Here is a 15,982-nt window from a genome sequence, read left to right as displayed (position 1 = left end):
GAATGACGGAGAAGAAAAGAAGCTGATTAGCCAAGCCACGCGGGTGTAGACTCTACGTAAATGCGCTTTGGTGCTTTATGTGCTTTTGTGTGGACTCACTAAATTGTAAGCGTCATGTCGGTGGATGTAGACGAACAGTGCCTCAGCTGACTGAAGACTGATGGGGTCTGGAGCAAGTCAGAGGCAAGATTCAGGTAAGGGACATGATCATCTCATCAGCGTTAGGACTGATAAATTTATGGAGCCATGTTCTCCAAATGTATGATGAATGTGTAGACAGTAGTTTTTAATGTGAAATCACCTGTCTTTGTGTGCAGTGGTCAGAAGTCTATGATAGCTGTGATAACAGTTTAGTTATGACAGGTTGACTGAAAGAAACAGTTATAATACTTCCGCTTTGATCTAATCTGTGGTGTTAAAAAACATCCAGTTAAAAAAACTCTTCAAATAAACACAAACAGCGGCAGGTGGCTCAAGTATTTGTACTTAGATTAATCTAACAAGACTGTGTATGTACAGATTGTTAAAGAAGAGTTGAGACAAAGGTGTTTTGTACCACATATTTGTTGATGATCATCAGTAGTTTTTTTTTTTTTTTTTCTTTGTTAATTGTGGTTCTTGTGTGTTATATTTGTATGATCTTTAGCACCTTGAGGTGACTATTGTTTTGATTTGGAGCGATATTAATACAACTGAATTGAATTTCTGGCATAGACCCAACTCTAAGTACCATATTTACAATCCAATTTAAAAGGTGCTATTAGCGTAAGTTTATATAATGTAACAAACTGACAACATTAAAGCAGTTGCGCCAGAATGTCATGCTAAAAAGAAAGACTCTTTAAAATACAAGGGGGAGCAAGCGAGTCAGATACCACAGGCACAGAGAGGAAGCAGGTCTGATCAGAAACAGTTTATTACTAGGCCAGGGAGCACAAATAAAAACACCCTTAAAATGTATGTAATAAAATGTTTGTCAATCCACTAAAACCAAATAAAACAATTCTAAAACCCGTAAAACTACCATTTTCTACATTCACTAACCCCCCCCCTGCTATAATTATGCCACATGTTCATTATGGGTCCATCAGCGGGCCAGGAATTCCTTCTTTAGAGCAGTTTCCAGGCCAGCCTCGTCTTCGGCAGCCAAGGAAGAGCCTCCCATCTTCTTGTCCTTCCACTGGCCCATCACATCCCAGCCCAGCTTAAACCTCTGCCGTGCTGCCAATCACACGCGTTGTCTCCTACTGTTGCCGTTCCATGAGGTCAGGACTGGGTCGCCGTGTCACGCTGGCCATCTAGCATTAACCTTCCAGTCTGGGGCCTCTCTCCTTCAGTGCTCAGCTAGCCTGCTTTTAAAAGGTCTTTACACAGCTGATAGGCCACCTCTGGACACACCCTGCCTCAGCAGGTGGTCCCTATCAGCTAATTTGTCCCATGTGCAGCCAGTCCACAGTGGATAAAAACCATGCAATAGAAACAGAATAAAACCATGCAAATAAAACGACACTCATAAATAAACACTAAAAATCAGAATAAAAACAATATACAAGACAAATACAAATTTCCACTGTGTGACATATATATACAAACAAACGCACTGGATATCTTCTAGGCAGCGGGCATACGTCACCTGAACAGGTCATTACCAGGTCTGACTGGTAGTAGGCCAATGACAGCCAATAATGATGTTTTATCTTTAAAGGTTTCACTTGGATGTCCAATAAAAACAAAACTCAACTGTATAACCAAAGTGTAATTACTGCAATTGTCATTTCAAAGAAAACAGACCTAAATCAGCTACTCCTGAAGCTCCTGGAAATATCTGGACATCTTTAAATCCAAAGACAAGGACTGAAAATATGACTTAAATGGGCCTCTTTGGAGACATTGCATAACTTAAATGTAAACTGTTAGTGACTGTTTACCAGGCTTTATAGTAATATTCTCTCACTTCACTTGAGCATTTATGAGGGTAGGAGGCTAAGTTAATGGTTTTCTACCTACCAGTTTCAGAGAGCCCCCCCAGTTTAAAACCAAACACTGAGACAGAATCGCCTGACTCCTCACAGCGAACGCCCATCATACTCATCACAGCTCCATCACGGGACGACATCTACGCCACGCCATCCAAAATCACGATAGCTGATGCCATAAAAGAGCAGCGGCCTGGGTCTGCACCCTTCGTAGTGGGGAAGAAACTACCAACCAGACAGTAACTCCAAATGTCTATCACAAGAGGTAAACTGGAAGGAGAGATGACTGATTATTTGCTGAGCGTGATGAAGAATCACCCCGAAACTGAATCATGACACTGGTGTGCGTGTGAGAGCAGCTATGAAGTGCTGAACAGTATTGAGCTTATCATTTTTACCTGCAAATCTTTTACACTAGCCCAACTTACTTTTACTTCTTAAATGATGTACTTATTTGAAGAATTGTGAGGGCAAGAGATGGTTTAGTGCATGTTTGACCTATGTTGAGCCATTTTGTATCTTTTTGTACAAATTTGTTCTCTTTGAAGTCATTTTTATCCTCCCATTGCAGCAATTTTGTAGGTCTTTGGTTATTTTTGATGCTTCACAGTCGTTTTGAGACTCTTTGCAGCTCCTTTGTTGCACTCTGATTTTATGGGCATTTTGTGTGTTTGCAGCTTATTCTCTGGTTGATTGTAGTGGTCACATTCAGTCAGGTGAACATATCCAGTAATTAGGTTAATGACAAAAGAGGGTGACTTTAGTCCACTGTCCTTTGTGCGAGTTTTACAGTGTTCTATTACTATTATTATTATCAATCTACAACAGACTGGACTCAAAAGGGAACTGATCTTATGAGCTCCTTATTGCTGATGCACTTCTGGGTTATCTTGTTGTAGAAGTAGAGATATGGGTATTTACAATACAGTGTGTAATGGAAAAAGACACAATTGGTTTGTTAATTGAAAGTGGAAAAAGTCTTGACCTAGACAAAGGACTAAAGGCCAGGATATCTTGGAATCTGCTACTCATGCCAAGCTTGAGAAGATTGGATTACTACCAACACACGCAACTGGCCAGGGACTGGAAACTCCCAACAGTTCAAAGTTTACTGGATATAATAGGCTTATTTTTAACCTGTGGAGGAAATTATCTTCCTCTGCAGGGTGTCTGGGCTTGGTCTATCTGATAGGGTTAGAGTTACGGATTGGTGTGTGGTGTGATTGTGTTTCCACAACGTAAAAAATATGATATCATTACAATATGATTGGCCACCTGCAGTATTGAACATGGGCCAACATTAGTTTTATTGATCCAGGAACAATACCAACATGATGATATTAGATTGTGTATCCATGGGTCCCCCATCCTCATCTTGTGACACTGTTGTTGTGAAGGAGAGTTAATCTGTTTATTCTGTAATAATTTATAATTCATTCATTCACATCCCAAAATATTTATTAATCAATTGTTTTTCCCTGTATGTACACTCAACAAAAATATAAACGCAACACCTTTGTTACTGCTCCCATTCCCCATGGGATGGACATAGAGACCTAAAATTCATTCCAGATACACAATATAACCATCCCTCCCAAACAGTGGTCACAAATCAGTCCAAATGTGTGGTAGTGGGCACATCTGCCATATTGAGATAATCCATCCCACCTCACAGGTGTGCCACATCAGGATGCTGATCTGACATCATGAGTAGTGCACAGGTGTACCTCAGACTGCCCACAACAAAAGGCCACCCTGGAATGTGCAGTTTTGTCTCACAGCAAAATGCCACAGATGCCACAAGCAATGAGGGAGCGTGCAATTGGCATGCTGACAGCAGGAATGTCAACCAGATCTGTCGCCCGTGCATTGAATGTTCATTTCTCAACCATAAGCCGTCTCCACAGGCGTTTCAGAGAATATGGCAGCACATCCAACCGGCCTCACAACCGCAGACCTCGTGTAACCACACCAGCCCAGGACCTCCACATCCAGCAGGTTCACCTCCAAGATCGTCTGAGACCTGCCACCCAGACAGCTGCTGGAACAATTGGTTTGCACAACCAAACAATTTCTGCACAAACTGTCAGAAACCGTCTCAGGGACGCTCAACTGCATGCCCGTCGTCGTCATCGGGGTCTTGACCTGACTCCAGCTCGTTACCGTAACAGACTTGTGTGGGCAAATGCTCACATTCGATGGCATCTGGCACGTTGGAGAGGTGTGCGCTTCACGGATGAATCATGGTTCACATTGTTCAGGGCAGATGGCAGCTGAGAATGTCCCAGTTCTTGCATGGCCAGCATACTCACCGGACACGTCACCCATTGAGCATGTTCGGGATGTGCTTGACCGGCGTATACGACAGCGTGTACCAGTTCCCACGAATATCCAACAACCTCGCACAGCCATTGAAGTGGAGTGGACCAACATTCCACAGGCCACAATTGACAATCTGATAGACTCCATGCGACAATGTGTTGCACTGCATGAGGCAAATGGTGGTCACACCAGATACTGACCGGTTCTGGGTCCCCAGACCCCCAATAGCGCAAAAAACTGCACATTCCAGGGTGGCCTTTTGTTGTGGGCAGTCTGAGGTACACCTGTGCACTACTCATGATGTCAGATCAGCATCCTGATGTGGCACACCTGTGAGGTGGGATGGATTATCTCAATATAGCAGATGTGCCCACTACCACACATTTGGACTGATTTGTGACCACTGTTTGGGAGGGATGGTTATATTGTGTATCTGGAATGAATTTTAGGTCTCTACGTCCATCCCATGGGGAATGGGAGCAGTAACAAAGGTGTTGCGTTTATATTTTTGTTGAGTGTATAAAACATTTCTGGGCATCCACCACAAAAAATAATATAGTTTTTAAAAGACCTCTGTATGTTGTCCAGTCATAAAGTGTAGTCTACCTCCAAAGGCCTATTTTCGGCATTGTTCACTGTCCTGAAATACAGCATTCAGTCAGTTTTTCTATATAAATATATTTCAATGTAGATATTTTTTTTAATATAAAATATAGTTTTAAAACTATATATTATAATAAAAGGGCAATCATCAGATAGTATTGCCGCTTTATCAAAGTAACATTTAGCAAAAATGTTGAGTTTACAGTAATAGAAATGTGATAAATAGCATATTTAATTCACTAATATTTTGTACGTTTCTTGATGGCTGTATGTGGCCTGTTTTTCTTTAAATGTCAATTATATCATTTTTCCCCTTGTTTTACAGTTTTCCAAAAATAATTTTTTTCCGGAATTGACAGGTATCGGTCCAGGTATGGGACGCAGAAGCCGTTCACAAACTCCGGGAAAGCTGTTGGTTGTCCTCCCCTTACCAAAACAAACCTCAATGGCGGCTGAATGAGGTGCAGCTGTTTGTAGATGTGCTTTCTTCGGGACTTATTTTAGTCCAAAAACTGCATTTAAATAAAACAATGGACGCGGCTGGAGAGGACGAACCGGACCCCATAAAGCTGAAGTCTCTTAAGGACAATAAAACTTTCACAGTGCCTCAAAATTACAGGGTAAGAGAACGAGCTCCTTCCGTGTGGGTCCGTTCATGACCGTGGTTGTTTAATTATACTCTGCCATCAGCCACGATATTTTACATACAGAATACCAACTGACACAACTTTACAAGTCTAACTCTTCTGTTAAAAAAACCGTCATACATTTAAAATAATAAAGTTCACTGTAGAGCTTTCTTTCAGTCAGTATTTACGATACTTTAGCCCTGAAACTGAATAATGCTAACTAAACGCTAGCTGCATGCAGCATGCTCCCCATCTAGACTTTATCGGTAAATAAACCGCTTATGTGTGCATAGACGTAATTGATTAATTAGCGAGGCGCCTTTAAAGGTGAAGTCTGCGCACATTGTTGCCTTGTTTGTCTCCAGCAGCAGCCAATCTCATTACTTAGTTCAAATGGCACATAAGCCTCCAAGTTCAAGCACCCAAATCCACCTCCTCCAGTGATTCCCCCGGCATCCAGGATGCCTTTTAGGAGCTCGAGTCTGGTTGAAAAAGTGATCACAAGACATCCAAGAATGGCCGTCTAATGCCTGTTGGCTTTTAGTTAATTTGTGGGGGTTTTGTTTTGTTTAACGTCCTGTCCCATATAGATAATGGTAAAGTGCCCTGAAAGTCAATTCTTCTTGTTGACTCAGTGTGGTTTGATAGTCAGTGGGAGCTCCCTTGACTTGTCTCTTGTTAATTATTTTAGTTGAGCATCATTAAATCTAAAGGATTTTCACACTTCATGAATGGTTGTAGAAATATCCTTGGGCAAAATACTGAACCTCAATTGCTCCTGATGCATTCATCAGAGTGTGAATGTGTGAATGAATGGTTAGGTGAATGGTTGAATGAGGCTTGTAGCAAGAAAGCACAAAGACAGAGTAGAGAAGTACCAATCCATTTATTCGTTAAAAACCGTAAAAACTGCTTCTTTTGACAGGACTGAAGGCTGTGACGTGTTCACTGAGTCCCAGTTTCTTTATCTTGTTTTTCTCTCTTCAGTTTGGGAGCTGCAGAAGTGTCAGAGAGTTTGAGAAACTCAACCGAATAGGAGAAGGAACATATGGCATTGTGTGTAAGTTAGACAGCAGAGGAAATACTGAGGACTAACACTTCAGTTTGTCCACGTGACATGCTCTGTAAATAATCAATTCCCTTTTCTCAATGCAGATCGTGCCCGCGACACCAAGTCAGATGAGATTGTTGCCCTGAAAAAGGTGCGAATGGACGCAGAGAAAGATGGTGAGACCATCGCATGCTTTTTTTTTTTTTTTATGGGTATCTCTGATCGAGAGCTTTATTCATACAACTAGATGTCATTTTAAAAAATCACATTTTTGCACCACCATCAACTGAAAAGATCGGTGACATCTGTTCCTCATCTGTCAGGGGTCCCCATCAGCAGCCTCAGAGAGATCACACTGCTGCTGAGGCTGAGACATCCCAACATAGTGGAGCTGAAAGAGGTGGTTGTCGGCACTCAGCTAGAAAGGTACTGCACGGACACACCCACAATAAATGCTTTAGTATATAGATTGATCTGATACTAGTCTTATTGTTGCTTCTGTTGATCTTGCAATGTGTGGCCTTTGGGGCCAGTTGCATCAGCTGCTCTTTACTCATATTTTTAACTATGCCTGGGCCCTGTGGTGCCAAACCAGTTCAGCATAGCCAGCAATTTAAAAAAAAAAAAAAAAAATCATGTTTCACTTACTTTGACTTTTTTAATGAGGCTAAGCTGATGAATTCAATGTTTCTCATTTTCACAGTCACATGAAAGGGAGTAGTGTCGTGGCATGTAACAAATAACAAACATGGACATGACTGCTGGCAGCAGAATGAACTATCTTACAAACAAAGAGAAACTATAACACCAGAAAGAGATGGAAATACCCAGGACCCACTCAGGAAGGGCTGTGAGTGGGTATGACAGAAAAATCATTATATTAATGTGTGAATCTGGCTTCCAGGGGAAATTGCTTTGAGTGACCATTAGGACTTAGTTACGCAGGATTCATTAACTGTGTCACTTTATAGATTCTGTGTCAATGAGTTAAAACCAGTAAGAAGCTTTACTTACAAATTTAATATAATTTTATCAAGCACAAGACTTAGTTGCCTGTTTTGGGATTTTCTTTCTGTGTTAAGGCTTACACAGAATAACAAAATAGCTTTAAAAAAGTCTAAAAGAATAAAAATGAGTAATACGTTTTCTTGTGAACGGTCTGTTTTTCTTATTGTTGCTCTTCAAGGAAAGACAAAAACATTAGACAGTCTCTAAACCAGGGCTGCCCAATCCCAGTCCTCGAGAGCTACTATCCTGCAGCTTTTAGATGCATCCCAACTCCAACACAGCTGAATCAAATGGTTTGATTACCTCTTCAGCATGCCATCGTGTTTGGCAAAGGCCTGATAACAAGCCATTCATTTGATTTGGGTGTGTGGGAACAAGGATGCATCTAAAAGCTGCAGGACGGTAGCTCTCGAGGACCGGGATTGGGCAGCCCTGCTCTAAACACTTTGGACACCTTTATTATTTGTGCAAAAAAGTCTAGCTCTCTAAGATGGTGACGAAAAGAGATTGGTCGGTAGGCTCTGGTTTTGTATATGAAGATCTTGCAGAATAAGTTATCATGGCAATGTAACCAGGTAAGAAGGAAACCACCTTAGTATAAATGAACACCCAGGGTTAAATCTGATGTTAACTTGCTGATTACCAAATCCTGCTTCGTACTTCAGAGCGGTGGTATAGAAATCTGCTGGACTGTGGTCACACACACAAACCAGCAGTCCAAAGAAAGTCACGTTGTGCGTCCAGCACATTTCATCCTAAAAGTCTGCTTGTTTTTGAAGGGTCTACGACATTGGTACAGTTTGAGTTTATGTTCACTTTGTATCAGGTCCCTGAAAAAAGAAGACTCATGTCTGAAAGATGCCACTGATTTAACTAAAACTTCGACTTAAGCTCAGGTGGTTAAACTGGTGTGTAGCCGGTATAATATAGATAAGGAATTATCCTCATTGTTTGTTTCCCCAGTTTTTGTGACCTTAGTCGCCTGAATCGACTGTGGTTGTGATTTGGCGCTGTATACATAAAATTGGATTTAATTTAATTGTTTTACTGTCTAACATAAACTTTCTTAATCTTTTTGGATCTTTTCAGCCTATTTCTGGTGATGAGTTACTGTGAACAAGATCTGGCCAGTCTGCTGGAAAACATGCAGACGCCATTCTCAGAGGCGCAGGTAAATCAAACTCATACATTCCTGCAAGTTCATTTCTACCTAAAGTGATTGCTATTATTTTCTTGTGTCTACATGTGAGTGTAAAAATGGATGTTTTGCTTTTTACATGGCCTCCATATTCATGTACAGTAGAAGTTGATGCAACCAGTTATTCCATTTTTTTTTTTTTCTGTTTTGTTGTGTTCCAGGTTAAGTGCATCGTTCTCCAGTTGCTTAGAGGTTTGGAGTATCTCCACCACAACTTCATTATTCACAGGTTGGTCTCACACCATTACGAGGACCAGCTGAAGTTTTAATTTGTTATTATCATAATTGTTTAAAATTTGACATTTTAATTAAATAATCTTAAGTGTAAAGTAGTGGACCTTACACGTAAGATTACTCTAATGCAGAACTGCCAGTGACTGCAGTTCCCCTTCTGTCCACTGGGCTGTGTTTGTGCTGTTGGTGCCTTTTAGAGTATTTTAACACAATTATCTGACAAATAATCTGGTTTGCTACGAGGTTCAGATCATCCAACAAGTTTTTGGGTTTTGTAAATGAAATCAGAGAATTTAACATTTTTGTTGTACCTTGTTGTTGAGCCTTCCTTTACCAGAGTTAGAGTGTTGGGATCATAGTCTGAGGTGAAAGGCAAGAAGCTATTTACTGACTCTCTCCATTCAGCTTGACTAAGCCTGAACAAATCTTCCAAGAGAAAAGACATGCTCCTGCTGCAGGACGAGTTAGAGCAGAGCTGTGCTGCATAATGATCTTCCTCTAATCTTGTTATTAGAGACCTGAAGGTGTCTAATCTGCTGATGACAGACAAAGGCTGCGTAAAGATTGGTGAGTCACCTCTGTTATCATATCTCTTCTGCAGCTTTTACTGTAATCACCTTATACTCCTACTGACATGCCTCCCAAACCCTGCCACTGCTGAACTTTGACCTGTCACACATTGACAGTGATGGCTGAAGTGGTTTTTTTATCTATCAGTGATTTAAAAAAGAAACACACACACACTTTTTTCATTGTCAGTTTTAAGGAAAACTGTAATAACAGGTCTTTTTTTAAAAATCGTGTAGACAAGTTTAAGATGGCCTGCTGGGTTAAAATCAGGCACCATAATGGGGAAGAAAGACAATTTTAATGATGTATTGTTGTTGGTGCCATGCTGGTCTGGGTATTTTTCAGAAACTGGTGATCTACTGGGAATTTCCCACACAACCATCTGTGGAGTTTACAGAGAATGAAGAAGAGAACTAGAATTAAGGAATTAATTCTAGTTCCATCACACAGCTAGATTTATGTCAGCTCTGAAGGGAAATAGGGGGTCCAACCCAGTAATAACAAGGTGTTCTTAAAAAAGTGGCCTCTAAGTGTATTTGCCGACTCAAATGTCAGATTATTTTATTTATCTAAATTTTACTAGACAACAAAGTTTTAACTGTTGATTAATGAACTGATGGTAGAAAACATTTTTCTAATATAGACATTATCTAAATATATTATTATTGCAGGTTTCTTTACCATATAATAATAGGTCCCTTGAGGGAACTTCTGATGTGATTTGGTACTCTAAATACATACTAAATAAATAAACAAACCTGAAATGGCTTACGGACTCCAAAAAGAGATTCTAGCAAAACGTCAGGCGACTCTGGATGTTGTACGGCGGTCTTGGTTGACACGCCTCTATAATGTTGTGTGGAGATCAGGGGCATTACCTCTAGATTAGCAAATCGGGGTGGTGGTTCCCATCTTCAAGAAGAGAGAACGGAGTGTGTGCTCCAACTATAGGGGGGTCTTCATCCCCCTATAGTTCCTCAGCATCCCCAGGAAAGTCTATACCAGGGTGCTGGGATGGAGAGTCCATCCGTTAGTCGAGCCTCAGATACAGGAACAATGAGGTTTCCGTCCCAGTTGTTGAACACTGGACCAGCTCTTTATCCTCTCAAGGATACTTGATGGGTCATGGGAGTTTGCCCAGCCAGCCTACATCTGTTTTATGGACTTGGAGAAGGCATTCGACTGTGTCCCTCGGAGTGTCCTGTGGGAGGTGCTTCAGAAGTATGGGGTGTCTGGCCCATTGCTACGACACATTCGATCCTTATACAACCGTTGCCATAGCTTGGCTCGCATAGCCTAGCATAAGCCAGACTTGTTCCCGAATGGTGTTGGACTCTCAGACACAACATTAAAACTGCCTCCCTAACATTGTGCACTTTTCTGCTGTTTAATCCCACTGTAATCAGGAGAAGTGATATTTAGACATTCTACCTTTGATTACCCATAAAAAATAAATTGAAATCAGATAAAATCAGATTACTTGATGTTGAACTGATCAGTACTCGTTATTTTCTGCACACAGCTGATTTTGGTCTGGCCCGGATGTACGGCATTCCTCAGCAACCCATGACACCACGAGTAGTTACGCTGTGGTGAGTGTTTACCCAGTTAGTCTAACTCATTTGAGGTATTCTGTGTGGGTGTTGTGCCCTGCATATAACCCTTGTGTTGCTGTGCTGGTGCAGCCTCAGTGGAAACTCCCTTGTAATCCCCTCACAATAATCCTCCCTTATTAGCTCCATTACCTCGGGCCACTATCCTAATATGCTCTCCTTCGTGCAGGTATAGAGCACCAGAGCTCCTCCTAGGGACGAAGACTCAGACTACGGCTCTGGACATGTGGTGAGGAAATACATGTGAAATCTATACGCTTAGGATCAGTATACTGCACAAGGAAGCATCTAATAACCAGCTTTTAACCACTCTACCTACACTGCGTTCTTATCATAATCTCTTTAGGAAACTTTAATTATAGGATAGTAATTACAGCTGTACTATCAAAGCACTCTCTTTATGGAGGCTGTGCTTATTTTTGTTGAAGCTTTGTTTACCCTCATACTAAAAAACGTGGTCTGCCAGTAGAAGAAACAAAATTAAACAGAATATGATATGTATAATTGTCCTAAGTTAATAAATTCTGCGCCAAAGGGAAAAGGCCTCATATCCCTTGAGGATCCGTCAGGAAATTAAATCCAGACGTGGTGTTTCCTTTACAGGGCAGTGGGCTGTATCCTGGCTGAGCTGCTTGCCCACAAACCTCTGCTGCCTGGAACCTCTGAGATCCAGCAGGTCGACCTGATCGTTCAGCTGCTGGGAACACCCAATGAAAACATCTGGCCGGTAAGACTCAGCTTTCACACTGTCTGATGTTAAACTATTGAATTGGATGCATTTAGCTTTTATTGCTAAAGCAGTCTTAAACTGATATATTTCTACTTTTTTGTATGCCATCAACAAGTTCAGCAACATTAAACCCATTAAGGGAAAACAAGGTAAAAGCAGCCGATGATTGGCACAACTCAAAAGCCTTACTGTCTCAGTGTTTGGTTCTTGGTAAAATCACTCAGGTCTTTCCTTCTTCTGCCTCCAACTACAAGAACCGACTTTCCATCTAATACTCTAATATCTAGACATGTGACATTGATACAAATCCTCAGTTATTCGTTTAGTCTAAAATAGGTTGCAGTCTGCACAAAGCTGAGAAATGAGATCTGTTGTGTGTGTTACAGGGTTTCTCTCAGCTTCCCCTCATCGGTCAGTACAGCCTGAGGAAGCAGCCATACAACAACCTGAAGAACAAATTCACCTGGCTGTCTGATGCTGGACACAGACTGCTTAACCTGCTCTTCATGTACAACCCTCAGCGCAGGTATATTTAGCTCTACTGGTTTCTGGCTGGAATCTAGACTACAGCTCTGATAAAGCTAAGCTTTTTTTGTGGGAAAAATGAAGGAGTCTCATGAATTTGCATACGAGGCATCACTAACTTCTTGTATTTTTCCTGATTCTCAGAGCTACTGCTAAAGATTGCTTGGAGAGTTCGTACTTCAAAGAGAAACCTCTACGTGAGTATAAAGATTGCGGATACGCACAAGCTGACGTCTGTCTGTCCTCCGACCTGCCGTGAGTCATTCTGTGTGCCTCTGTGCTTCTCTTTCCAGCCTGCGAACCAGAGCTGATGCCAACATTCCCTCACCATCGCAACAAGCGAGCGGCTCCTCCAGCAGAGAGCCACTCGAAGAGGAGCAAAGTGTGAAGAAACACTGAACTTACAGGCACATCTCTGGTGGGAAAATGGCCACAGTCATGAAGAGCTTTTACTGTGGAGCTTTGAGCTAGTCCAAACCAGAATCAGCTTCAGCACAGCTGTAGTGAAACAAAGTCAGACAAACTTATTGCTGGACTGTTAAAAACAGGAACACAGAGTCTACAGCAAGCAGTCAAGAAAAGGCTGGAAGTACAACCTGCTCTGTGGATCCAACGGTGTGGTCTGAGAGCACAGCACATTCATCAAAGAAAGAGAAACGGCCCCATTTTAGATTTTGTGTCTGAGTTATCATTTCCAACGGCAAGTAAGATGCTACAGTTACGAGAAGAAACTTCATAATCGCAAATTCTAGAGTAGCTTTGCATGGTTCACAGTTCAAAATCATCCTTGTGTATCCTCTCAGTTCATCCTCTATCAGAAACAAGCTGTTTTAATTCCTCTGCCTTTTAACTCTTTCACCTATATATAATATGTGGTGTGAGTAGCCTTAGTAAGCTATATAGGTGGCGATCAACTTCATTAACTTCTGATTCACACACAGCCCTTAAAATATGACAGAAAGCACTGAGTTCAAAAAAGAAAAAACAAGTGTTTACCCATAGTAGGCATCCAAGGAAGAAAGAGTTAAGGCAGCTGTCCTCTGATTGGCCTTTCCTTCATTAACAGACGGCCTGAAAAGCTGGCTGTGCCTTAGACTAACATATAGGGGATAGTCCCTCTCTGACATCTTAAATATCCCTTTTGAGAGCAGCTTGAAGCCTGAGCTTTTGGCATATTCTTATTGAAAACTTTGACAATGTTTAATTTGAATCTAATAAAGTTTAATAAATGTCTGGAACAGGAACAGTGTATAAAAATATAAAAATAAGACAGAATAGCCATTTAATCCATTCTGATCTCATGAATATGTGAACACTATCTAAAAATGACAAAATAATCCATACAGCATTAGCCACTATTTTATATATGCTCACAGACAGCAATGGTCCTGTGATGGACAAAAGCTGTCTTGTTATAATAATGTCCTTTTGCTCACTGACATCAATAATATCCCTCACTCTATCAAACCAAGGAGATAAAAGCTGGATGTTGTGACTGTGTAACACTTTGTCTTCTCAGATAGTGGTGACCTTTTCTTGTAATTATGAGATTAAGCATGAGGCCTCGCTTTCCTATTTTTGCCAGCAGTGAATGTAGTGCTATAGTGTACACCCTGACACATTACACATCAGTCTGTGGATGTGCTGTTATAATTATCTCTGCAGCTCTGTGACCAGGAGCTTTGGGGTCTTTGCTTGAGTGCTGTCTACAGCTTTATAGCCTCCATGTTGTTCTTGTTGATGAATTTAGGATTAATTTAAGAATATCTGCCTTTAAAGTCTTTGATGCACAATAAAGATCATCTCAGGTTTGATCCTCACAGCTGGAAGACAGTGTGTCCTGTCCAAGTGTCCTTGAGTAAAATATTGAATGCTTGATTTTGCTTGGTAGACATTAAGGAGCTCTGTGTTAGCATGCAGCACGGGCCAGCAGGGCCAAAACTGTGATATGATGTAGCAGCTGTACCGCTTGTCTTAGTATGTGCAATAAGCACAAAGTTTACCCCATGTAGGCTGCTTTGTGCTATTACATACTTGGTGCCATTTTACATTATACATCAATCACTTAAGCTGTGGAATAAATTGTAAAGCTAGTCAAATAGCTTTTCTACTTATATGAATTATAGTTGGACTATACTGACAAGGAAGATATAGTTAGCTAGCTAGCTGTAATTTAGCTGTGATACAGGACTCTGGTGATGGTTGGTTGGTAATAGTGGCTGATGAAGTAAAAAAAAAAAGAAAATGGACTGCTAAGTTACCTGATCAGCCCTGAGTCACACCAAGGAAAACAGTGGGCTGGAGACCACCGCACAACCATACACAGTGAACTTGCAACTATTTCAAAAGTTGCTTCAAGATGGTAACCACTCGCAGTCAACCGCGTCTTCAAAGCGACTTCATACGTCAAGATGGCAATAAAACATCAATAATAAACTGCAGCAAACTGGTGAAAATGGTGAATCATCTACATAAACAGATTGCATAAGTTGCCTCCCACAAGGCAATCCATGCAAGCACTGCAATCGAAAGTGGTTATCCAGAGCTTCCTGGTCTTCTGAAAACATTCTGCACTATTTTTAATCTAGTGTGACTGAGCCATTAAGACAGTGTTTTGCTTCATGAAATTTGTCAGTGCATATGATGTTTGTTGTATGGAGCTGATTAGGACTGGACTTCATTTCCAAGCTACTTTTAGCTAATGAGGTGGTTGCTCTAGGTCAGGGGTGTCGAACTCCAGGCCTCGAGAGCCGGTGTCTTGCAGGTTTTATATGTCACCCTGGGTCAACACACCTGAATCACATGATTAGTTCATTACCAGGCTTCTGGAGAACTTCAACACATGTTAAGGAAGTAATTTGGCCATTTAAATCAGCTGTGTTGTGTCAAGGACACATCTAAAACCTGCAGGACACCGGCTCTCGAGGCCTGGAGTTCGACACCTGTGCTCTAGGTCTTTCCAGTCTTGTGATTATAGCTTGACATTTGCTGTATAGATATGAGATTGATGTAAATGTAAAAGGAAGGAGTTTTTATCAGAATCTTGAAGATTTTCCTTAGAAGGAACAGCTCAAATGACTGCAGTAAATGAACAGTGGCCTCAAAGTTGACTCTGTGTAAATTTAAATAAAATCAGAAAACTGACTGCTCCACTTCTGGTATTTTTTTGTTTCATCGTGCTGCAAATTCTTTGAAATGTGTGACAGGATGGGGCTGCGGGCAGATCCGTTAAGAACCTGTTTGCAACTCCTTCCAGCAGTCTAACCCATGTCACAAAGCTCAGATCACTTCAAACTGGTTCAATCAACATGAGTTCACTCAAATGCCCTCCAAAGTCACAAGATCTCAATTCAATACAGCAAACAGGAGATTTGCATCATGAACGCAGTGTGATGCCGTCATTTCAATATGGGCCTAAATCTCTGAAGAAAGCAAAAGGTGATCCAACCCAGTACACGGAGAGTGTACCTAATAAAGTGTCTGGTGAGTGTATATTGTTGAACATTTTGTTTGCGTAATCTTT

The 15,982-nt window shown here is 41.2% G+C and overlaps 1 protein-coding gene across 2 annotated transcripts; it reads left to right on the top strand.

The window, feature by feature from the left end:
• Positions 1-12: 12 nt before the first annotated feature.
• Positions 13-14,288, top strand: cdk10 (cyclin dependent kinase 10). Of its 2 annotated transcripts, none has more exons than XM_026172633.1 (15): positions 13-194; positions 2,073-2,241; positions 5,261-5,521; positions 6,518-6,590; positions 6,686-6,757; positions 6,905-7,007; positions 8,679-8,760; positions 8,949-9,016; positions 9,536-9,588; positions 11,114-11,183; positions 11,374-11,433; positions 11,808-11,931; positions 12,321-12,460; positions 12,604-12,656; positions 12,753-14,288. In XM_026172633.1, exons 3-15 carry the CDS (start codon positions 5,432-5,434, stop codon positions 12,845-12,847), a joined length of 1,083 nt encoding a protein of 360 aa, XP_026028418.1. In that variant the 5' UTR covers positions 13-194; positions 2,073-2,241; positions 5,261-5,431; the 3' UTR covers positions 12,848-14,288. The 2 variants fall into 2 exon arrangements, with proteins under 2 accessions (XP_026028418.1, XP_026028417.1); XM_026172632.1 differs by having other exon boundaries at positions 2,011-2,241.
• Positions 14,289-15,982: the final 1,694 nt, after the last annotated feature.

This window comes from Astatotilapia calliptera, chromosome 7, assembly GCF_900246225.1.
Source record: "Astatotilapia calliptera chromosome 7, fAstCal1.2, whole genome shotgun sequence".
In the NCBI taxonomy this organism is placed as follows: Eukaryota; Metazoa; Chordata; class Actinopteri; order Cichliformes; family Cichlidae; genus Astatotilapia; species Astatotilapia calliptera.
The sequence above is the reverse complement of the archived record's forward strand: the minus strand, read 5'-3'. Positions and strand labels throughout refer to the sequence as shown.

Coding starts and splice junctions, on each gene's coding strand:
- cdk10 (XM_026172633.1), top strand. CDS start 5,432: ATGGACGCGGCTGGAGAGGACGAACCGGACCCCATAAAGCTGAAGTCT. Junction 6,758..6,904: donor AATGGACGCAGAGAAAGATG/GTGAGACCATCG, acceptor CTCATCTGTCAG/GGGTCCCCATCAGCAGCCTC. Junction 11,932..12,320: donor CCAATGAAAACATCTGGCCG/GTAAGACTCAGC, acceptor TGTGTGTTACAG/GGTTTCTCTCAGCTTCCCCT.